The sequence below is a fragment of the Fringilla coelebs genome, assembly GCF_963513975.1.
Source record: "Fringilla coelebs genome assembly, chromosome: 16".
Taxonomy (NCBI): domain Eukaryota; kingdom Metazoa; phylum Chordata; class Aves; order Passeriformes; family Fringillidae; genus Fringilla; species Fringilla coelebs.
The window spans coordinates 6,746,738-6,772,889 of NC_140042.1; the positions used below are offsets into that span (position 1 = coordinate 6,746,738).

Genomic DNA, 26,152 nt, shown 5'->3' on the forward strand with positions numbered 1-26,152 from the left:
TTCAGAAACTTCTTCAGCAGCTTTAAGAATAAATAGAAAAACTTAAAGTTTACCATCTATCAGAGTATGGCTGCTCCAGACGTGGCTTGAAGGGTTTAACCTGCTTCTCCTTGATGACATGGGTTAGGACCTCCCTGTCAGAGAAGTCTGAGTAAGGCCGAGCACCATTCTCAAACAGCTCCCACAACGTCACACCCAGGGACCTGCAAAAGGACAGCACAGGAATGGGCACTCTCAGAACTATTTTAGAGTGGCTTTTCTCAGAAAGGATATGCAAAGCATAACTGGAAAGAAGAAATAAATATTACTCCCCATTGTCTCTAGAATAACTTCAGAACTTAATTCATTTTGACAGAATGCTAAAAGCCTGAAGAATAAAGTTGCTTGAAGGCAACAAAACATAGAAGGTCTCAAATTATTTGATCATGGAAAACCCCCACATATAATAAAATACTATCTTTTCAACATTTTAAAAATAAAAAATATTGTTATATTTTTTTTAACTATGGTGTATAGAAATGAGATTTAAAAACCTTACAGTTAGTCCAATAGAAGAAAAAAAGCTTTCATAAGAAATTGCAGTTATAGGTCGAACTGCTAGAAAACTCATCTTTCTTCCAGAGTTCATAGAATATTGTCAAGCTGCAGTGGTCAAAAGCTGCCTCTGCTCAGTGCTGCACCTGTATTGTATCCAACACTAATCACATTTTCACTGAGTACAGTCAATGATAATCTTGGGGGAATCTTTCTGGGCTCAAAATGCAAAGTAACTGACTCTGCACATAGAATAACTTAGGTTGGAAGGGGCATTTGGAATCACCTAGTTCAAACCTGTTCAAAGCAGCTCTGCATAAGAGGCACTAAAATACAAGTTGGAAACCTTAAGACCCTGGCTGCTTGCAGTCCAGATTAACAGTATGAGCTGAGGAAGCCTCCTTGGAGGATGGAAGAAAATTAGTTTTTAAATAACTTCTTTCTGCAACCCTACTTTTAAAACACCAAACAAACCCTAGTTTACTATTTAATATTCTTAAAACATAAAGCAGGAATTAACTACAATGTTTTCAGAAATGTTAGCCTAATCCACAATTTCCATTATCCAAATTTCTTGGGGCTTGAGAACAGAAGTGGAACTTGGCTACTTCAAAAATACCCATCCTCAAGAGTTCACCAGCCATTGTCTATCAGCTCTTTGGCAGCAGAAGCCATCAGTTAATTGCTGCTCTCAAATGCTGCAGCAAGAACACAGCATTTTAATTAAAATGCCACTGTTCTACCAATTTAACTTTATCAGGCTCTAGTGGGATCATATTTTTATGTCCCTCAGAGCTACTTATTCTTGGAAAAATCATTTACCATTTCTTTATAAACATCTGAAGATATTTTTATTAATATAAAATGTTTATTAATTAATAAAAATAATTAATATAATGGTAAATTAATGTTTATTAATTAAAGTGCTTATTAATAGAAAATGTTTATGCTTATTAATATAAACACCTATTATTATTCTGCTAAACATTTTTGCTTGCTCCAACTTTCTCCCAACAGATTTCTAAGCATCTTTCCAAAGCAGGATATAGTTTCAGGTTTACAGTGATTAGCCTACTGTACATCTGATGCATCAGGCTAATTTAAATATTATTTACTCCTTCATGTAACATTTGAAAATATGTCCACAGATCTCTCATTGAAATTTCTTAAAGCCTTCCACATACCATATGTTACTGTATTTATTTTGCTCTGCTGATAACAGTCTGTCTTGAAAACTCGTTACTAACTCAGGTGCAGTCCATCGTAGAGGAACAAGTTTCTTCTCATCTGTCTCAATATAATCCTCCTAAAAAAAAACCATAAAAAGGCTGAACATACATTGGTTCAACTTCCAGACAGTGACAATCCTTTCCTTAATACGTTTTTCAGTGATGCCTATGTAAAAAATTATAATTAAAAAAAATAATCCCATTTTCCCTATGTAGCAGATGGAGGAAAGTCATTCACTGGTCACTGCGTAGCAGAAAACTGAATGCCAATTTCTTGTTTAAGGTTTGGCATTTACAAAATGTTTTAAATAATGTCCTTAATTTTTCACTTTATTGATATACTTTAATATTTTGAATATTTTCATTAGGAAACATTAACTTTAACATTAACATTAGCTTTTCTTTCAAATGCGTCCTTAAAACACATTCAAATTAGTTTGTTCATATTGTAGGACCACTGTAAATAGGACCAAAAAAGGGTAGATTTAGCAGAAGATTCCAGAAGCAAAATCTCTACTCATCTCTAGAAAGGTACCTATTCTGGTACATGAACTCGCTACAGTTATTTGCCAGTAATACTTTGAAAGTTCATCATTCAAATAAAGGACAATCTAGTATCAGTTCACAACTTTCAAGCATGCTTGGTGTAACCTTGGACCCTGAATCCTTTAAAAAAAGTGGTTCATGACAAGATTAACTCACCTTATACCTACTGAATCCTATACCATAATCTCCTACTTTGACATTTAAATCGGATGTAAGGAAGCAATTCCGTAAGGCCAAGTCACTGCAAATGCAAACAAACAAACAGTGAGACCAGGATGTCTTAATGCAAATTCAAATGGCTGAACAGAAGTTTCAATTCTTAGAACAGTCAGGTCACAGTTTCAAGTATCAAATGAAAAACCAAGAAAACTATTTTTTAGAAAGGTAGAATCTGAAGTCAAGCACTTATGCAGAGTTACAGGCTACAGTTGCAAGTAACAGGAGCAGATCAGTAACGCAAAATGGTGCTAAGGACTCAGCATCCACTCTAGAGACACTTCAGCAATCCTCTGTGCATGAGCTATAGCCTGATCCCATAGACCTAAAACCTGCTGAAGGCTGAGGCAAGCTGGGTGCAAGCAAGGTGTGCTCCTGGAGCTCCTGCAGCTCCCTTCCTGATCCTCTTCTGAGCAAATTAAACCAGTCCCTGCACTCTGAAAAACCAACTCATATGCAGTGCAAACCCAAGCACAGGAACTGGGGAAAGTAATTTCTAAAATGCAACTGTGATCTAAACCAAACATTAAGGTAGTTTTTTTGTTGCTTACACTTTTATTAAGTTTTAGAACCTACACATGCCAACAATTGATTCCATATCTCACTGGAATACTGTGGCTGCTGCAGTTCTATACAAACACTCATCACTTCCAGAAAAAACTAACACTGAAAGGGTTTCTCCTTAGAGATGATGTATTGGACAAGATTTCTTTTATGGCCAAAAGGCTGTGATTTCCCTTGGGCACTCCTACTGCTTCAAAGGAAAATCAGTTTAGAGCCACAGAGCCAAGCAGACTCTGCATTCTGGAATCCAAAGAAAACTAAACCCAGTGACAAGGCAATCACATTTAAAGCTTTCATACAAAAACCCTGGACTATTACGCTGTCCTCTATAAAAAAGGTCAAGGTGCAATCACTTCTCTAGAGCAGTGTTGTACACTCTTAAGCATTCAAACTACACACAGCATTTACATGCAACTATTTCATTCTGCTCACAATCCTCTCCTGGAGATTATGTGGGCTGTTCACATGCTACAGTGATGTCACCCCTCTTCACACCTATCACTGCATGGCTTGTATTTTAACTGCCACAAGCAAAATCTATCAGCAATTCAGATTAAATAATAATTACAATATCATACTGAGCAACCAGTAATATCTTACATCTACAGTTAAGTTCCTCAAGTAACAAACCCATATGTTACACGTGAACCAGAACTACAGACAGCCTTTGAAAAAGACCAACAGAAAAAATAATATATTTCATAGAAGTCCTCCAATAAACAAATCACAAAGCTCTTGAATAGACACAGAATTTGCTTCCAGTTTCTACCATAAACCAGTCCACAAAAACTCATGAACCAGCACTGCTGCTGTAATAATACAAAGAGGCAGTTTTAAGAAACCCATCATGCAAACTCAGAAATTTATGCAAGTTTAATGAAGCTGGAACTGTGGCTGCGAGAGCAAAGAGCTCAGCAGACTAATTGCTCAAATATTTCACTTTTCAGTTTCACAGAGGGACTAGGCAATTAAATGCCCTGGAAGAACTCTACCTTTGCTTCTGTTGGCTTAAAAAAAGTCTCTAAAGTACAAATGGTCTGAAAGCCACAGCTTGTCTGCTACAAAGACAGATGATGATGTTTTCCTTTCCAGAGTCATTGAACTACACAGGTCAGAAACACATCTATAACCTTCAAGTATGTCCCAGAGCTTGCCAAATTGTTTTATACTATTTAAATAAATATCCTGGAAGAGAAAAATTGTTGGCTGCTTGAATTTACCACTAACAACAAAATCACTGATGCTGGAGCTTTACCACTTACTCTGACAGCATCAGGATAGTGTTGCTAGAAGTAAACATTAAAATGAAAATCTTGCAGATCCACAGATTAATTATTTCCCAAGTTTATCTGTATTTCCCCAAAAATGTACTGTTAAATTGAATACCTATAGAGCCATGCTGTTGCAAGACAAGAAACTGATCCCTCTGTTAGACAGGTACAACTGGTATTACCTTCAAGTGATTTGAAATTGTTAAATAGGTTAAAAGAAGAGTTCTGTTCATCAGCCACCAGCTGAGTCCAGGCTTTGGGTTTTTTTTCAGGGTTTTGCTGCTGTTTTAAACCTGAACCTTTTAAGACTTAGGTTTGAGAGTTCATTCTCCCTGAACACAAGATCTCTGCCTTCCCTAAGCAGCAACATGTGCATTAATAAGCTCCAACACAAGCTCCTGACTTGCTGAAAGGGTGATGCAAGTGCTGGTTCTACAGCAGAGAACAGACTGACAAAGTAACTGTCTTGTGGCACCCAAGGTTTCACCGTGAAAGCCACATTTGGAGAACAAGTACTCCTTGATATTTTAGTCATCTTAGAGGTTAATAACTTCCAGTTCCTCAATACTTTTACATTTAAAGAAAAAAAAAAAACCCAACTTTGTATTTTTTGGGCAACTTGTTTCACGAATGAATTTTCCCAGCCTTTTGCAGCTACTGCCATTCTTTCAGTATTCAGTACGCTAATTAAAAACAATTATATTAATTAAAAATAAATCTAGCATTTCCCCGGATGGGAACAAGATTCTTCTCCTAGCATGATTACTTTGAAATCTGACTACCTCCTTCAGTGAAGATTTAAAGGTTACATAACATCAGTGAGAGAATACCCCTTTCAGTCAGATTTTCCTTCTAAACTCAGTTTCCTCCTTACTGCATTAGAAAGGGGTTTCCCCCCCATTTTTAGTAATACAGGTAACATTATCAAAGAAGTTCTAAATTTCTACAATCTAATAAAAATTCACAGCACATAAGATTCACTGTAACTGAATTTTAACATCCCTGCTTTCACAATAAACGAAATTAATTTGACTTGGTCAAGAATTAATCAAACAACTACATGTGGACTGGCTTGGCACCAGGTTGTGTTCTATGGGCTATACCCAAAGAGCAGCTGATCAGCTTTCAGGCAGGTGGAGCTGAACACCACAGCACTGAAGCTCAATTAGCACCTTCATTAGCATCACACCTTCATGCCTCAGGCTATTTCACATGTCTGTGCAAACAGAGTCTTCAACACCCCTGGATTTTAATGAAAACACTCAGCTGAATTTCAGAGTGCCTCTGGACTGACTGGCACTTCTCTGGAGCCTACCTGTGCACAAAGTTGTGTTTGTGCATTACAGCGAGGCCAGCAGCAATCTCACACGCCATTCTCTGCAGCAGCATTATCTGAGACTCTCCCCTAATGTGCTCCTGCTCATTGCAGATGTAAGTTTTCAGGTCACCCTGTAAAAGAAGTTGAAGATATTTATTAGCCTTATATGTTGGCTGAATCCAAAAATTTTATTTTTAATAAAAATTCAACTGACCACATTATTTATTCACCACATTTATGCTCAAAAAAAATAAAGCTCCTCAAGTTTCCAGTCTCCATAAAGGATCTTACAAAAGTCATCTAAGGCATTTGGTATTGTCCTTAAGGGTTTTTAATCTAATCATTTGGTAATTAACAACCTAAATCAGACTGCCACATAAAACCTGTCATGCATTAATAACTTCCATTAAAAAAAACAGCCTCTGCTTTTAAATTAGATGAGTTTTCAAGTGCTCCAAATCAGCAAAGCTGTCTGTCCGGAAATTTGTACAGGGCTGGAAGGGAGAGACTAAAGAAGAGAGTTTCAGACACTGCCAGCTCACCAGCTTTCTATATAAAAAGCATGGTAATACAGCCCATTCCAGTCAAGAGAATTCTGATGATGGCAGCAGTTTTACTGAACCCAGGCAATGCTGAGCAATAGATATGTAATTAATGAGCCCACAGAAGCACTCCATAAATTATTAAAAAAAAAAAAAAAAAAAAAAAAAAAAAAAAGAAGCTTTGAAATAGAGGAAAATAATTGAATACTGTCCAAACATTCAGGAAATGGAAGACTTCTGTAGTAAGAGAATCCAAGCAAGGGAAAAAACAAGTTTCTCATGCCACTGTTGTTCATTTTCTCACAGTTTGATTTTCAATCCACCAGTCCTGTATTTTTGTTATTTAAAATATAGACTTTCTGAAAGGTTATCAAGTTATTTTAAAGACATTTCTATATTGAGACTGTATTGCACTACATATATCACAACTTTTTTTTCCACCATAACATCCTGGGCTTTGTCTATGTCCATTGTCTTCCCAAATCCCTGGGCCAGGAAGCTCTTGCCAGAGCAGAGTTCCAAACAATTAGGAAAGGGACAGTGTTTGAAACACACAGGTTCCAAACAGCAGAGCCCAAGGAACACAAGCCCTGAACTCCCAGCTGAGCTGACTGTAGGTGGCAGCAAGAGCCTGAAGAAAGTCAGATTCTGAAATTGTCATTCATTAAAACAGCAACTGCTTGCTTAGGGCTTGTCCCAGGTGGATTAAGTTCCTAGGATGCCTGAAATGCACCCAGGAATTACTTTTTAATTTTTAAATGCATTAGCAACAGCAGGGCTGTGTGACATCCTTTACTGAGTAAATTATTCATGTAGGCACATATTTTTGTAGGAAAGCCAACTTTTATTAAATCCAGCACCTTGAAATATACTGGTTGTATGTTCCCATTCTGCTCTAATTAAGGCTACAATCAAGGTTAGAAATATAAAATAGTAACTTTTGGCACTGCCTAAAAAAGAACATTGCTTGTCCCAAACTGGGATGAACCAATGGTCACACTCAGGGTCTGAACTGCCCTTCAGAAGAACCTGGAGAAGCTGAAGAATGTTTCAACAGAGACCTTATGAAACTCCAGAAAGACAAATGCAAACTCTCACAGCTGGGAAGGAAAAATTCCTTTCAACAGCACAAAGTGAGCAGTGGTGAGCTGGGCAGCAGCTCTGCAGGAAGGGACCTGGGCATCCTGGTGGGCAGCTCCAATGAGCCCTGTGTGCCCTGGCAGCAGGCTGGGAGCAGCTCCTGGGCTGCATGGCCAGGGCCAGGGCAGGTCTCACCACCTTCTCAGCACTGGTCAGATCACAAAGATCCTGTGCTCAGAACTGGCTGCTCCAGAACAAGACAAACTGGAGCAAGTTCAGCAAAGAGCCACCACGACAGTCAGGGGTCAGAGATTTCCCCATGAGGAGAGGCTGAGGGAACCAGGTTCATTCAGCATGGAGAAAGAAAGACTTCAGCATAATGTCTGCCCAGTATAAGTTATTAAAGACTAAGCCAGGCTCCTCCATGGATGGAGGATGAGAGAGAACAGGCATGAGCTGAAACATGGACAGCTCAGACTGAGTGTAAGGAAAACAGTTTTTCACATAAGGATATGAACAGAAGTGCAGGCTGCCCAGAAGAAACACGCAGTTTCCATTCCTGGGTGTTTTCAGGATTCAGCTGGACAAAGTCGGAGAAATCCAGTCTGACCTCAGGATGATATTGCTTTGAGGAGGAGGCTGGAGACCTCCTGAGCTCCTTGCTAGCCTGAATTATCCTATGATGCTTCCCTGCCTAAAAGCAGACTGTAGCAAAACAGCAACATTATCCCTGCACTATTTTGAGAGCCACAAAATGGCCCTTTATTGACAGACTTTTTAACACAGTAAATATCAAAGGTTATATATATCTGAATAAATGCAGTTCTGCAAAACTCACTGCAGAGACATCTAAATATAAAAAGCTCAATAATCATGCTTGAGGAGGGCTCTACTTTCTCTCCAACCTCCTCTGTCACTCTGCCTTTTCCCTCCTCTCCTGGGATTCCATGAAGAACTATATTTTGCCTTTCTTCCCATCCTTCTCCGTTCAGCCATTTTTGTAAGTTTTAATACACCTTTGCTCTGTTACAGCCAGAAGCTGGGGCACACTTACAGTCAGCACTCTTTGGCAGCTTTTTGTTTGTGCAAATTCCATACTGGGTTCATGTGAACACCCAAATGGCTGACATGACCTTCTAACCAGAAGGCACTGATGGTTTTAAAACTGATGAGGTTTTAAAAATGTGAAACAGTTGCCAAATTACATCTACTGAACATTCTACCAAATTGTCATAAACTGACAAATCCCTCCTTTATTGTTAAACCACATACCACTGATAAACCTCCTCTTTGGCTCATATCCATACTGACCATGATCATTAAATAGATTCACTGAACTCTTTGATTATGATGTTTTCATTGCAAAGATTCTTTTTTGATTAGAACATGCTTTCAAGGGGTAGTAATTAAAAAAAGAACCAATCATTGCAAGCAGACACCTTCCCCTAACAGCAACATCCTTAAGTAAGCTACAGAGCATTCCAGGCAAATACTGCATCCTGCTGATGTCATCTGCCCAGGGAATTTCAACACTTGAAGAATTTCTGTAAGAATTTGATAGGCAAATCAGCCTCACAATATACATGCAACTTCCACATTTGAATAACTTTCCTTTTACTCATAAATTATGTCAATCCATTAGAGGATTTGCTGTGCTGACAAAATGCTGGCCACACACAGGGCTGAGTAATATATTAAAGTTAATAAGACAGCTACCACTATTTTTAACCTGGCATCATTCTGCAGTGTTTAACAGTGAACAGTTAACTATTCATAGCAGACTGCACCAACATACAAGGCAACTAATATGGGGAAAGGGGCTGTTAGACCTTTTTGAGCCTTTCTTTTTATATTTACTGTTTTTTAAATAATTTTAACACAGGCAAAGCACAGAATTTAACAGCTTAAATCACTTATGTACCACTGACTTCTCCTGTTTCTTTCCCAGCTCTGCAAAGCAAGGGATACAGAGCAACTTGGGTTACATTACAAAACAGACTAAATGCTAGCCAAAACAGTTCTTGCACATGAAACCACCAATCTTGTGTAACAGAAAAGTATCAGGCCAAGAAAACAAGTACACCAGCCTGCCTGACACACAGCATTGCCACCCTGACAGCTGTGGTGTCTCTGCACTACAGTTTCCACTGCCTCTGATCAAAACCTTTCAATGCCAAGGAGCCTGGGGACTGATAATCCAACAGGGCTGCCTGAGCACCAAGACAAGGTCAACTGGCCCTAAAAAGGCTACAAATCCAAGCAAGAGAAGTAGCAAAAGGAGGACACTCTGTGATATGCTACGAGTTTGAAGGGGTGTGAATGAAACAACCTCTGTACCCTCCAGACTGAGTTGGTCAGCAGAATAGACACATTTTTGTTACTTAGTATGCCAAATTTGCTAAACAAGGTCAACACTGCCACCTGAGCCTCAAAAGAACTTGTCACCAGAAGATATTGAAACTTCCTATCCAATACAGCTCATCTTCCTGCCATGTTTTTCCAGAACTACTGAATTCTTAAACACACAACGGATTAAAATAAGTTTACTTTGCTGGATATACACAGACAGCACCATAACATAAGGGAAAGAGCTTTAGCTCAGCATTAAACTGCTGCCAGCTGAACAGGACCACGTTCCTCATCCTTCCCATTTGAACAACAGTCACCACAGACACTGGAGCCTTTAGTCCACTACTTCAGTTCCACCTGTCCTTATGCTTCTTCTGCTGAAGAATCACTCCTGTGTGTTCTGGAAGCATCTCCATGCACCCCAATTCACCCAATTTCAGGGGAAAAAAAACAGACCTTTGAGATCAATTACTAGAAGTCTAAAAATCCAAAATAATCACCATTCTAACTGCAGTGATAAAAATCTCCCGGACATTCCCTTAAAAACCTTTTTACTGAAAAAACCTATTTAACCACATCTAGTCCATCATGCTTCCCTCACATTCCTCCCTTCCTGTCTCTTCTCTGCACTTACTCCAACATTGCCACCTCCCACTCCTGGCCCTGACCCACAACAAGAGTTAGAGATGGACAGGGATACTGAGCTGCTCCTTTGACCCAGGCTCTGCACCAAACTGCAAAGGGAACATGGTCCTGTCTGCCCACCCCTGAGTATTTGTGTGCACAAAGAAACAAACACCATCATGTCTAGGAGATACTCAGCTCTACCAAGTCAGAACTCTCTAAGTGAGCCAGACTTTAATATAAAAGTTATGTTTAACTGACTGTAATATATAATTTTCTAAAACCAAGTTTTAGCTCACTTGGAATAGAATAATGAACACAGAGATTTATTTTCCATTCCAAAGAAATTACCTAACTACACTCAAATTTGTAAAACTACCACTTTAACTGTCAAGCTTACTGCTCCCAGTTAAAGTGAAAATCTATTTTATCCCCTTAAATAAAATCCTTTCCAGATTACTCTACAGGATCATGACAACTTCTGGCATAAAAAATGAAGAATCGAACAAGTATATTATTTTTTCCTGTATACCTAAAGTAGGGCAATCTTTAAAAGCTACTCCATCTTCAACTTTAAATTTGGATTAAATCACATAACTATTTGAAAACATGGCAGCAATAAAATCTGATTTGGATGTATATCTCATAGACTCTATAAAATGCAACTCACTTTCCAGGATCCTTTTAAAGAAATTCCAATTTGAATAGCAGGTTTAAAAACCAGTAAGTAGCATTCTATTTCTACATTGAAAAACTATGAAAAACCTTATCTGTTAACCTTAGGCACAGAGTTTTTAATCGTTAGAAAACCCAGAACACTTCACTTTGATCAGTCACTTAAAAAGTTCTGGCATTTCTTCCACTTGGAAAAGAAGGATTTTATCAGCACTTCTGCCTCATTAATTTACCACAGTTAATATGTTTGAGCAAAAGAGCAGCATGGAAAAATATAGTTATTTAAGGTAACAGATTAATTGATATTTCTCCAAAACCTCAAGTTCATGCTAAGTAATTTAAATTGCCTGAGGCAACTAGAAGCAGATTTTTGCACCTGAGTTAAAAGAGAAAAATTCTGCAGTAGTGAAACTGGTAAAAAAGATCTTGCTGAAATTGATAAATGCAATCTGTCTCATTTCTGAAAGGCTCATTCCTTAGTAACATCTGTGCACTTCTGACATAATTTCTGTCTTGACATTTCCCAAGGAACTCTGCTTTGGGTGACATCTACACAACAAACCTTAAAAGCAGCCACTGAGCCAATGTTTAGACAGCCACTTGGACTCTGGGGTTTGTTTGGTTTTAGTAATGTGTTATGCCACAATAAAACAATTCAAGTCTTTCCAGGCCATGGATCCAAATTTTTGTCTCTCACAGCTCTGCACGCTGGGCACAGCTCAAAGGCTCTGTAAATGCCCCCCCTTCCTCACAACATTCAGAAACATTCCAAGGACTGCAGTGGCTGAGCAAGGCTTTGAGCTGTCCCTCCCACTCCAGGGACCATGTGGCACTGAAAGCAGTAGGAACCCCCTTCAGTGTGTTCCCAGCTTTTCTTTTGGTGCCAGGAGGCACAAGGTAGCTACTCGGAGGGTAAAAAGGGCATGAGAAAGGAAATAAAAGGATAAGAATGCAGGGAAAAGAAGAGTACCATAAGAGAAAAGATCAGGAAGAGAATGAAGACTGAAACTGAAAATTCCAGCTATTAGAATCCACATGACTGATATCAGAAGTGAGCACACCATTGCATTTTCGCACAAAGCAGCACAGCATGGGTAAAATTTGGGCACTCTGGAGGTAGAGTAGAAGGCAGAAGGGAAGAAATTCTTCCATTTTCCTAAATTAACATTTTCACATAAATGGTAATAAAAGCACATTAAGATTGCAGACAGCAAATATTTTGGATGTGATGTTGGTGTGTGCACGTGATACTGGACTGTGATAAAAAACTCCCTGCTATGACACCCTCTGCCCTCCAAGCTCCTTGCTAAAGGCAGACAGAGAGACTGGTAACTCCATTATCAAAGAACAGCTATTTGCCTCTTCAGAACACTCCACAAGCACTTAGAACATACATGATGAACTGAAAGGAGTACAAATAAAAAATTGTAATCGTGGTTCCTCTAAAAAAATAAACAAAAGCCTTCCAAAATTCTGGTTAATCAAAAAACAAGAAAGCAAAAGAATAATTTCATGAGCAAAGGGCAGTAAATATACCACACACAATTTAGACCAGTGGAAAAACAACTGCAGCATCTCGTGTCAGTGCACTTACCAAGTCACAGAACTCAAAAACTAGGAGATAAGGAATGGCTTCCACACATTGCCCAATACACTGGAGAACATTTGGATGCTGAAGAATGCTGGAGGGAAAAAATACAGTTAAAGCCAGGAAGATCACAGTAGAAGGCAACACACTGAAATTCCTACCAGAAGTTTCAACACATTACATTGGAGGGGGGTGGCAGGAACAGAAGGTGCAAGTACCAAAGGCACAGATTCCATTTGTACCTTTGTATTGCTGAAGTGTATCACTGACAGCAGCCAAAACTCACAGGATCTCAATCCCACAAAAGCCAGGACTGCCACATGAGAGTCACACTCATCCTCCCACAAGCCTCATCCCAAAAATAAAAGCATGCAACTCATGAACTACACCAAGGTACAGAGTTGGCTACAAGATAAACCTTTTTTTAGCCAAGTTTAGTTCCCAGCCAGATCAGTTACTTTTCCAAAATTGCTCCAAAAACCACTTGTGCCAATGCAGCAGAAGGCATGAAGTTTCTTCTGACAAATGCCAACAACCTAATCCTAAATGCAAATATAGCCAGGATGTTAGAAAGCACCAAGAAGAGAAAGCTCTTCACTGACCAGCTTTTACAGCACATCCAGGCAAGGTAAAGCATACTAAGTTATGTGAACACAACTTTTGCTCACTTTGGGTTGAGCGTATTTTACATTTTAAATAAAAACATTACAGTTATATGGAAGGGGAAGTAGAGACAATAACACTGAACAAAAACAATATCCATAATTTATCTGCAGCAGAATGAAGCTGTGAAACATTACTTACTAATAAGGTTCTCCATTTCTTAAGAATTGTTCTTGCTCCTTGGGACCTGCACTTGCCTTTAACTCCTTCACTATTACCCTTGCTACACTAGTGCCTGTGTAGATCTCTCCCAGGAGAACCTGCAAGAGACATTGTGTCTTAAATCCAAGGGGAAAAAACATTTGTAATCTTCCAGAAAAGAAAAACAAGAGCTAAAAACATGTTGCAGGAGAGTTTTCCTGGCTATTTTACAAACACAAACAGAGCTTTGATAATTAAATACACATACTTTAATCTTGACAACTGATCTACAAGTCAGCTTTCAGAAAACATTTTCTAGTGAAGACCACTTATTTATTTAATTTTTTCCCTAAAAAGAATTGGTAAAAACAGGAGTGTATTAAATCAAATCCATGGAATTGAAATGTCTAACTAGTGTCTAGTAAGAATCCACAGGTATTAAAAAGCACAGATTAGTGCTGTGATTACAGCTAAAAAAATGCATGCAAGGAAATATCTAATTTCAACTAAAATTTTTTATGGGTTTTTTTTTTCCTTTCTTGAGTAGCATTTTAAAGTAAATACAGAGGCCTAGTCACCTGAGAATAAGCCTCAATCTGTGCAATATGAAGACATAACTCCTCACCTTTCCAAACCAGCCATTTCCAATTTCCTGGATGTAGTTTAGACTCTGACGTGCAACTTGAGACTTTGATCCATCTGTCACACAAGGAAACAAACGTAACACGTATCAAACCACCCTGATGGCCACAGTTAGCAACTGCTGAGGAAACAGTGCAAGCTTCTACAGGATTTATACCCAGCTGGGTGCACACATTCAGCCCAAGCACCAAACCCTAGTCAGATGTACATAAAATAGGAAGGTAATGTTGTGACAACAGCTCTCAAGTGAAGCTTTTTTCAGGTCCAGTTTCTAAACTACACCAGAACACACCCCCAACAAAACCACAGCAATTGTCCTGATGAAATGTGAACTTATATGTTTTTAACATGAACTTACAGGGTTAACACACTCAGCAAGAAAGCAAAAAGGCTAAGTTCTGCATCCAATATAGAAGTATATTATAGCCTGTATCTGCGTAGAGAAAATAACCTACTTACAAAAGTCTCCTATGTAAATAAAATAGAAAAGCCAAGACAAAACTCATTGTTTGTACATCTTAACAATTGCAGTCATATAGAGTTACCATTTCAAGAGAAAAGGTTTGCCTGCTTTATTCTTCAGCCCAACTGCCCTATTTGTAGCTAGCATCTGGAAGGAGGACATTTTTCAACTAAAAATATTTCACGTAAGAGCCCAGAGAGGAGGACAGAAAAGAAAACCCAGATCTTGGCAGAGGATGGGCAGTAACAATGGCAGACCTCATTCACCAGAAGAGATTCAGCAGTGTTGACCCCTCTGCTGCCCAATTGGTGAGGAACACTAATTGATGTAAACAAAACCTTCTCTTGTCTGAGAACTCTAGCCCACAATTTATTTCCATGAACTACATTTAGAGCAGTACTGTTGTACTGCAAGAGCCAGAGCTGTATAAATCACTACCCATGTGCTCCTAAGCATGGTGGAGGCCACAGCAGTGCAACCACACTTTATCCAAGTACTCAGGCACATTGCCTTCCTTCTGGCAAAACACTTATTGTGACAGCTTCATTTTAAAAATTATGGCTACACAGAAGAGCTGACAAAAATTTTCACTCAATTTTTCCCAGCTCTTTAAAATATTGAGTCATTTGTACAACTGTGTCATTTGTATTAAAAGCACACTGAGAGTTTCTTGAAATTTGTACAGGAATTTTACTAGAAGCTTCCCTGAACATGTCACCCAAGTAGTATCAAGCAACCCAAGTAGTATGTAAAATTATGTGAAATAGCACAATTTGAGAGTAAGTACTTTAGGCTAAACTGTTCTTATAATATGATAAGATGCTTAAGTTTCCTTTTACCAAAATTGTAAAGAATACATTCCAAAACCCCTTCCACACAGGGAGATGAAACCTAATGCTCTGTCTTACCAAGATCACATTTACTGCACAAATAGACTACAGTGGCATCATGGAAGTGATGCAGCTCAGCAGTAGCACTGCTCTCAAGTAAAGAAATCACTCTTATTTCTATTTAAGGGAGGTGGTTAAAATCCAATGACAACTTAGCCATGAAGAAAACCACTAAAGAGCAGAAGTCACTAATGTCCCAGGGTATTTCAAACTCTTTAGGTATATAGAGATATAATGACAGCAATCTAGAGAGGGGCTTTTAAGGCAGTTTTGTTCTCTTAAGCTCTCTTAACCCTGCCACAGGTTAACATCTTATAAGTAATATTTCCCCTTTAATCCTTTACCCTACAAAATATATTGGCTCAGTTTATGGAAATTGGCAACAATTTATTTATTACAGTGAAGTCAAACAAACAGCCACACTCCACTTCAGACACTGAAAATGCCTACTTTTGTTTTTGCACTGAAAAGCAGTATTTTACCTGTACGAGATGGAAACTGGGAGGGAGTTGGTAAAGCAATATTGGGGACTGAAAGAGTAAACACTTCTGCTGGAGACTGAACAGATGGAGTATCTTCTGCTGGAGGTGTAAAATCTATTTCATCATCAAAGTTATCTTCAAACTCCTAAACAAAAGAAGTCTTAGTAAACAAGCTGATCCTTGCCTTTAAATAAGCACTAATACATTTCTTCAGTTTGAAGGAGCACTGCTAAGGAAGCTTAGCTTTTTTTCAAGAATAGTGACAGATATTTAGCGTTCTATTCCTTACTTTCCATTAATTGCTGTCTTAGAGATTAAAGCATTGCTTTTAATAGTCAAGGGGTTTTTGTTTAGTTGGGTTTTTGTGGGTTTGGTGGTTTGGGTCTTGGTGTTGTTGGCTTTTTTGCTTTGTTTTGTTTTCACTTTAAATGCTAGCCCTGGCTTTGAATCAATTACATGGACTGCTGAGGCCAAATATTCTCCATTTAGAAATGAGAGCAAAACTCAATTTTAGGAACACTGATTACAGATGTTCCAAAAGTAACAATTCTCTGATGACAATTTCTCAAGAGTTTTGCTACAGTCGATATGCATGTTCAGTATTCTTATTTGGCAGACCCCACCTGCAGACTAAGGAAAAAACAAAACACAGAAAAACAACAAAAAGGTTCTTCACAGCAGATTGTCTTAAAGGTGCAACTTTTACTACTAATTTTGATAGCTAGTTATTATTTTGAAAAGACATTAAAGATCCTTACTGCAGCAGGGAGCAATTAGTTAAAATAAACAGCTGCATCAGGACCCACAGGCTGTGGGAATACAGTTACTGGCTGTTTCAGGAGAGAGGATATACAGTGACACTACAGAGCATCAGCACAACCAATCAAGTGTTCTGGATACCAGGATGCAGCTGAGAATATCACCTGTACACACACTGATAACTTCAGGTCTTACCTTGAAATCTATCTCAGGGTCTTTACAGCAGGAGACACAGTTTGCCAGCAGAATGACCAGGACTACCAGAGTGCACAGAGACAGAATCACAAAAGATGAAGGAACTTCTGCTGTAGCTCCTTCTCCTGGAAATAAACATGTATGCAATATTATAGAAATATGTTTAACACCCTAAGAAGTTCCTCCAAAACATATTACCCACCTGCATTTATTTAAAAATGGGAGTCTGAACATTTAATCCCATGAACATGATCAAAGCTCAGAAGAAACTGAACAGAGAGGACAAACTGGCAAAACACATCTGTGCTTCAACACCTGCCTGCACCATTCTGGACTTACTTGGTTCCAGCTAAGATGCCTCAGCCAAAGTGATTCGCTGAAGTTTATGATGAACAGTGATAGCACCAAGCCTTGGCATTATGTTTAAGTCAATAAATTAATACAAATATCCAAACACAGAGTAGAAATTTGGTCTTTTGGAAGATATTTCCCAAGAGCTAAAACACCTGACCTACAGGAAGAAGCAGCTAGAAGAAATCCTCTCTTAAACTGCACAACATGTAAAATCTATCACTACAAGACAGTACTCTCTCTTTCAATAAATGCATTTGTGACAGTCTGCCAAGCACACAAGTTGCTGTCACAAGTGCAATGGATGTAATCAGCTCCACAACATTTCTGTTCCTTGTGATTCACTAGGTGATTGTCTTCATTTCAAGAACTTGAGATTTCTAGCTGTTTTACAAACACTTCAAATAATTTTCCAAAATTTTATATACAAACATTCTACAACACATTTCCTGAGATTAAGCCAGGTTATTACTCACAGGATCAAAAGCCTCAAATGGCATTTTAGAAAAATCTTAAGTTATTGCCAGGGGTATTAAACCTATTTTCATCCCTGTTTTCATCTTCAGTAGAGAACAAAGACATGTGGTTCCCTAGGAGACCAGAGCACACATCTGGAGGAGTTTTGTTGTTGCTGTTTCTTTTCAAACAGGTACTGCCACAGCGATCAGAGGAGTAGTTGGACGACATCTGATTAAAATGTATTAAGCTATTACATCACTGTCAGAGTTTAACAATGTCAGGTGACCTGGACTGACTGGATTTTACAAGAGCATCTGAGTATCAATGGGAACATCTGGCAACAGGACAGGGTGTAAATGAAGCCTCAAAAGTAAGAAAAGCAGAAGTTGATCACTTGTCAAGGGACACAAACTTGTCCGCCTACCGCTTAAACCTTAAAAAAACTGCAAAATTTGAGAGATTTGCAGAAAAAGCTTTTCATCATGTTCCACTGAACACTTACAGGATATTTACTTATTTTAATTACGTGTAAAGTCTAAATTGACATAATGAAAATCCTGCTTTAAAGTGTGTCAGCACACTTCCAGATGGTCACATTTTCTGCACAATTAGGACTATTATCAATACAACAAATAAAAGTTAGCAAAAATGGAAGGTTTTCAAACAAGTGATTTCTAGTTTCCACAACAGCTGTGGCATTCTAACCTCATTAGGGACTAGGAATACTTCACTGCAGATACTGAGCATTGTTCAAACACAGATCAACAACCATGTGAGGCCACTCACCAGCTTTTAGTCATAATTCTGAACAGAACAAAGTATCTCTGAAGAGGGCTCTCAATAGAACAATTTGTATTCATTTAAATCAAGTCTTTTATTTAACACAATGGATATTTTCCCATTTCTAAGCATCAACAAGAAAAAAAGGGAAGATAACAGCTAATTTGTGTTTACTTCCTCCAGATGTTCAGTAGCCTTACTTAGGAGACTAAAAATTACCTGAACTGTAAATAAATTAATTAGCTAAATTACTGCAACACACACACACAGGTAATATAGCTGCAGATAAATTAAAGTAATTCCTTTAAACTCCTAATTGAAACCAAATAACAAAAGGTAGCTTTACGACAAAAAAAGACCAAAAAACACCACCAAGAAAAATTACATTACCAGGTATTACAAATTAGAATTATTTTTTCAGACGTTTTTCCAAACCCATCACACTTGATTTCCAAACTACTTCCTCACCTTCACCAACAATTTCATTGAAACAAGAAGTCAACTCACCTCAGACTACCTAATGAACAGATGCAAATTTTCCCTAACAAGCAGCCAGGAACACATCACCACAATCACAATATACTCCTCCCAGTAAAGAACAAGACTCTTGAACACCCTCAAATGTTTCATGCATTGGCAAAGTTGGCCAAGCCAATCCCTGCACACTGAACTCAGGCACACAAGCACTGTCATTACTCACAGAAAGCATTCCTGCTATTTGAGGACTTCAGACCAGCTCCTTGAGAGCAGGGTGCAAAGCACCTCAACTGCCAAGTGTATAAAATACTAAAAAATACTATCAAACTTTATTTTGGGTTTCTGGTACTCTCTAAGGTCTCTTGGCTAACATGAATTTTACAGTGACTTCCTATTCCCCACAGAAACTGAGGAGACAATTCCCTTCTCACCAGAACCTTCTGCTCCAAACACCATGTCACCTTCCAGGTGGCCTTTCTGGCAGCCTCTACCAAAACTTGAAGCAGCTCTTCAGAGTTTGCTTTACTTCCCTCAATTCTACTGTTTGTTTTCAAGACCTGGCCAGGGGTTTGTGCCCCCAGAAGTTCATCTACTGCAAGTACACCAGCTGGTCATGATGGTCCTTCTACCCACAAACTCTCAGCCCTGCACTACCCCAGCTACAGTAGCACAACCACAACTTGTATTTACATAAACATTACCATGCTCACACCAACTCAGGATCCCCACTTCTGACCCCCAGCAGTTACAAGTTATCACAGCAAATCCAGCTAGCAGGATTCAAGCTCCTGATGATCTTATGCACAATAAAGTGAGACATTTACTTAACTCAAAGTGGTTTATTTAACTCAAAGTGAGACATAATGAGCAGTATCAATCACAAGCTGCATTTATTGTACATGTTAGATACACTGCATGTGTATTCCAGCAAAAAGATAACATTTTTGCTGGAATTCCTTCTGTGAAAGAAACTACACACTTATCAAGTCTAAAGTCTAAGCCTTTCATGCAAGTTACACTGTTCCCCATAAGGCAACCATCTCTTTTAAGTGTCCTGGAAAGAATACAGAAAAGAAAAATATTGCTGCTGTTCATTATGTTACTTCCTAACCTTTAAAACCTTTCATAATTCTCTAGAAATGAAACTGTGTGAATGAGCAGCAATTAATTGGAGAAAGTAATGATTCTTTTTTTAAGCAAAGATCACCTTTGAAAAGGCAGCTAATCATTAATGGTCTGTTAAGATGGAAGTCATCTAAACTTCCAAAAGCACAAGGTAATTTTCACATAGAAAATTATGAACAGAAGCTTTAATACAAGAAAAATGCCAATTATCCTGGGCAAGTTTCTGCAACAGTTACAGAACAGCATTCCAGATGACTCACACAAGTAAAAGCCATTTACTAAGAATTACAGAACCCATCTCTGTTTGGATAAACTTTGAAGTTTCTTACATAGTAATTAATAAGTAATATTTTTAATTTGCAGGGGTTTTAAAAAAATAATGTAAAATATTAAATTATGGCAACCTGTAATTGGGCTAAAATTTAAGTGAAGCTATTTTAATAGCTTGCATGAATATATATTCAGTGACAGAAGTTACTGATTAAGTATTGGAACTGGTCTTTGTGACAAAGTGCTGAAAATCTGCTGCAGTATAACCTCATTTGCATTTTTCAACTATTTCCATCCAATGATTAATTCACTGGAGCTTAGTAAAATGACTTGGAACTAGGAGATGTTTAATACACCCTTTTGTTTGTAAATTGTGGAAGTATGAAGCAACGACATTTATTTTATGTTCCTGACTGAAAAAAGCAACCAGCAAGAAATCCATTCTAATTAATGCAGAGGACCATTTTATAAAGTCATCACACAAGAATTTTCCTAAATTAAAAAACCTGTTAAAAAACATGGTAAATTGAAATAACTGTAATATAAACCTGGATAAACTCCAATAAACACTCAAATTCATAATTATTGCAGAAGTTAAGATTCTTAATATCATACGTTCTGGAGAAGTTAATAGATTTACTTAGCATAGCTGTTTAAAACCTTGCCATATTTACTGTAACCCTATGCAGTAACAACTTAAGGCATCTTAATATCTACCCAGAAGTCAGAATCTGTACTTTAAGAGAGGAACCACCAAACATATTAAAAAATACTCTCTCTAACATGCCAACAGTAAAAGGCTTCCTGCCAGCTAATACAAACAGTCTAGACTAGTTTGCTTTGGTATATCCAAACTACTTAAGCCAGAGGAAGAGGCCTGGATTATATCAGTCCTGTATTAAAATAAGCAGGAGATGAAGTGCAGCTGCGTCACTCTGTGTTACTGCAAGGTGAGCACAACATAATGCTTTCCAAAGCTCAGTGCTAGGACATGTTCCATCCCAAAATGGCACCTAGATGGTCCTAAATTATCAACACAGAAAACCAGGTATTCTTTCAAAGCTACACAGGATTAAATACAACTATGTTATTTACCCACTTTTTAAAAGTACACTGTATCATAAACAAGTCAAAGCCCTGGCTGAGGCAGATATTTAATTAGCAGCTGCTGAAGGAGATTCCTCAGCACCTCTGAAGATGCCATTTCCTAAGCGCGTTCTTCACTAAAGCCCCAATCTGAGCACAGCACATGTGAAGTCAAAGGCTGTACACAGGCAAGTACATGAACAGGCTCACTGAGGAAACGATGATGATGAACTAACTGCACTGGCATTCTCAGGATCAAGTACAGACCTGAGAACACACCCCTCAGTGTTTATTACAATGTTTCAAGGGCTGGAAAATGTTATTTTCATACAAAGTATGTGTTATTTTCATACAAAGCATATTTCAAAGCAACTTCTATAGGCCAGGATTCCCTATACCTTCCTGACTTTCTTTTACATCTCCATTCTTCCTAAGACAGTTCTCCAACCACCAAATTCAACACCTAAGCAAACAAGTTCTTTTTTCACTATGACTGTTTCCCTTCTCTATCCCATCTCCCAGTCTGCCCCCAATACTCAAATACTTTCATGTATCCACCTGTGGCATCCTTTGGTATCATTAATTACAAGTAATGAGCATGCCAACTAGCCAAATATTCCATCTGTTTACTTGTCAAGCAACAGCCTCCACTCAGAACAACACAGGACCAGGTGTAGCTGCCCCTACATGAAGGATGCTGGGCTTGCCTTTTTTCTACAGATTATGAAAGGCCAGGATGCCTGAACTCTTGATTTTGGTTCAATGTGAATAATCACATTATTAAGGTCTCCACCTTCAGAAAACTGGGATAAAAAATTCATGATACCACAGAGTTCTAAGCAGAGGGAGAAAGAAAAGTAAATGTATATTCCAGACATGAGGGAGTGCACTCATAAAAGGCGTTCACTACTGCGATAAAGGCAGCGTAAGGCACAGATAAATTAAGCATTATTGGGGCACAGTGAACTTCAAGGGAGCATCTGATTTTAAGCTTTCAGCACAGTAGTTGCTATGCAACAACAGTCCCACTGCATAAGCAAGAGCCCATTTCCTTTCAAGAGCAGCTATATAACTGGCACTAATAGCTATAACTATTTCCAGCACAAATCTAGCATGACAGCAGTCACTTAAACTGTCTCTTGGACACACTCAAATTATATGATCATGAACTAAGATTCTACTTTATGACACCAAGTCAGAACAGCACAGTCTTTAAAATACTAATGAATGACCAAATCCAATTTTGTTCCCTAGCTAAACCCAGGGCATCTTTCATAAACTTTGTCAGTTTACTTACTCTGCTTTTAACAAATATTCAAGTAACCACATTTAAAAGTGTAATATCACCCTAATTTATAGTGGTTTTGACAAATGTGATTTTAAAAGCTATCCCAACTTTCCTAAATAATGCTGTCATTCTGTTCTACGCCAGCAATTAAGTGGGAAAGTGCTATCGACTCCTACCCAGCTCTCCACAAGTCAGATGCAGATCATTATCTTTCCCTCATAAAGAGTTTCTCCTGCATTTATTTACACCCTGAAGTCTTCAGAGGTTTACTACTAATAAGCACAAAACCATACAGACAGAACCAGGCCTATAAATTCAGATGGCCTGCAGGTAACAGGCAGAATACTAAGCCAAACCTCTATTCAAAATTATTTTAGACACATCTGTTGTGTAATGCCTGATTTGGATGACAAGGTAAAGCACAACAGACATTGCAACTCCTCCATTTCACAACAAAAAAAAACCCCAACCAAACTCAAGCACATGCCATTGGTTACCACATTCCTGTAATCTCAATTTTCTCCTGCTATGCTCCATTTAACAACTGAGCCAAAAAAAAGCATCATTTTCAAGATTAAGTTTCAGAAGAAATGGGTGCAGTATCATTATTGAGTTGTGCAATGCTTTAGCACAATGGGCTTTAAAACACTACATTGGAAGGGCATTCAAATCACCAACCTTCAACTGAGATATAACACACGCAAACAGAAGTTTTGAAGGAGTGTTATTTGCATTTCAGACATTCTTTTGAAAATAAAATGAAGAGAATTTTAGTGTGAGAAAGACACTCCAAATTCCAATCAGCCCTTTGCTTTGAATGGCCATTACCAGTACAGTACCACTATTACAGGAAGAAACATTCCCAAGATCTCAGAGATCTTCATTGGCTTGCTGTCCTCAACACAATGGCAGCACCTCAGTGAAATCTAAAAGGGTCCCAAATGCCCGAAGTATTTCAGAAAGAGACTGGAAATGTTCCTTCATTGAGCAAATCTCTAAGAATAAACACACAACACTGCTAAAGGAACTTTGTTTCTCAGTCTACACCTGAAATTTTCAGATTCTTAGTACTTAAGACACTCAACTAAAGCACAACGTTTACTATCTTAAGAAAATAACCTAGAACAAACTGTTGAAAATATTATTAACTGAAGAGTTGTTTCAAAAGTCTGTCTTCTCATGACATTATTGCTACCCTTACATTGGATAATGCAAATGTCTAATGCATTACTAATAAAAGTAACCTTCACTATAATGTACCATTTTGCAAAAGCACTTTATCACCTGATTTTATTCTTCCTTCTATGAAAAATTGTATTTCTAGATATAGCCTTAAGAAAAAAAACTCTCAGGGACTTAAAGCTACAGCTATCCAAGCTACTTGTGCACAATTGTACTTACTACTGAAAACAAGAAGCCATAACTAATAGCTTGTCAATAAAACAATTTCTAGGCTAAACCTGAATTGTGCCACATGGCCTAAATCAAAGTCTGGCACTTGGAAAGATACAAGTAAAATGACAAGACTTCAGCAGTAGTGTGGGGAAAAACTCAAAAGTCAAATACAAGTCTGTTCCCATATTCCTCTAGACAGAAACTGAGACATTTCATCCCTCAACTCAACTTGTCCATTACAATCTGTCTTACCCTAGAACTCCATTAGGTCCCTCATGGGGCAGGTGGGTGGGATGAAAGGCCAAGGCACATGCAGAGACGATTCTTTTGAAAAGCCAACAGCTTTTTTCTTCTTTCCAACAATTAACCGTCAGAAAAAAGGGTAACAAAGACAGCAACAAGGCCATTTCTTACAGTGTTCCCCATGGAACAATAAAAACGCCTCTGACACTCCTCCAACATATCTTGAGTTCTGGATATATTTCTACAGTGTCAAAAGCCAGTTGCACAGTTAAATGTGTGTTTTATGGACACATGACCCTGAAATATCACTGTCCTATCCAAAAAGTTACAATATTTTCAAGAAGAAATCTTAGCCACTTCATATCACAACTGGATACGTAATTCTATGTCAACAATTCTTGGCAAATTATTTCTGTCCTCCCATTTGTCCTTAAAAAGAACAGGAGTCTATCCTGCAGTATAAGCCAATATTTTTTTCAAACTGCTTTATCCCATGTTCCCCTAAATGCTTTTACAATGTGCTTCAAATGAGTTTCTTCTACATGTGCTTAAATCCACTCAGTGCGTTAGGGTGGCACATGTTACATATCCTAAGGCAAGGATATCCAGGGCAAAGCTGGACTCTCCTGGAGCACAGCATCTCAGAACAGCACTGCCCTGATCCTCCTGTTTCTGAGCACTTGTCCTGGCCTGCATATTGGCTGAACAGTTAGTAAGCAGCAAAACTCTGAGCTGGGATTAGTTTTACATTACTGACCTTATTCTATTATCCTACAAGTCTTCCCAGTAATGTCAGAGAATTACTCACATAACAGCATACTGCTCAATTTTAATAAGGACTAAATATAGGCTGGTACTTCAAGTGTTTACAGAGTGAGATCTGTTTGAAGTTTCAGTGCTAGAATCTCATGTTTGCACAAAGGCATCTTAAGACAAGGCAAAAAATATCCATGTTAAATAATTATGTGCCTTATGCCTTCATGGCAGTGTTTCTGGAAAATCTGGGTAACATTATCATCTTGCAAATGCATCACTGACTCTTAATTGCATGTATGTGCATACATGTACATACACTCACAAAATTCTGCTGAGCACACTTTATTCTGCTAGTTGTTGGATTTGACAATTAATTCCTGCTCAAGTACTTTTTTTTTCATCTGCTATACCATTTCTCCAACAATGAGGCACAGGAGTTGCAGTTTGGTTTTTTTTAAAACAGGATAGACCACAATAATTCAAAGTAGCATGAGATGATCACACATCATGGTTCCTCAAATTATCTGCAGCATGGAAACCAAAACAACAGTATCTCCTTCTCCTACCATTTGATAGCAACACAAGCTATTAAGATACAATGCCTTTGAAGAGACTAATTTCAGTTCACAGGAAAGAAATCCATAAATGCAACTTTCATGTCATGGGATTTTCCAGAATCTTGATTTTATAGCAAATGCCTTTCCAACTTCAATGTACAGCCGAGTTAAGAAATGCAGGAGAGAAAGGAAGCAGCAGCATTTTGTAAAAAGAGCTTATTAGATCTATTTCTCATCCCTATTCATTGCTAAAGGATCCCTGGGCAGAACAGGCTATCAAGAAAGTGATTGATTTTGGAGAACTGGATCTGATCTACAGGCTGAAAGCTTAAAAGTCAGCACTAAAAAAATCTACTGTTACTATTTTCTACACATCTTTCATACCACGCTGCAGTGGTAGTCCCAAAAGATTCATGTCACTGTTAAGTCACTACAATGATGTTTTCTTATCAGGAAGGAAACTTTTGTAAGTGCAGCAGTGTTGGACAAGGTGTTACTTTGTACAGCATTTCATACTGAAAATCACTCAGAAGACCATTTACTGACAATGTGCTTCCCACCACTGCCTTGCCTAAGCTATATATGGCACAACAC

General features: G+C 38.2%; 1 protein-coding gene across 1 annotated transcript in view; it reads right to left on the minus strand.

Annotated features, from left to right (window-relative positions):
• The window catches only part of LMTK2 (lemur tyrosine kinase 2), a 42,005-nt gene that overhangs the window by 10,544 nt on the left and 5,309 nt on the right, over positions 1-26,152 (minus strand). The window contains exons 2-10 of the mRNA XM_084216855.1: positions 16,772-16,896; positions 15,818-15,962; positions 13,966-14,039; positions 13,341-13,459; positions 12,543-12,630; positions 5,676-5,809; positions 2,466-2,550; positions 1,719-1,840; positions 54-203 (exon numbers count right to left, since the gene is read on the minus strand). Coding sequence (XP_084072981.1) covers positions 54-203; positions 1,719-1,840; positions 2,466-2,550; positions 5,676-5,809; positions 12,543-12,630; positions 13,341-13,459; positions 13,966-14,039; positions 15,818-15,962; positions 16,772-16,896 — 1,042 coding nt within the window. The remainder of the gene's footprint in view (positions 1-53; positions 204-1,718; positions 1,841-2,465; positions 2,551-5,675; positions 5,810-12,542; positions 12,631-13,340; positions 13,460-13,965; positions 14,040-15,817; positions 15,963-16,771; positions 16,897-26,152) is intronic.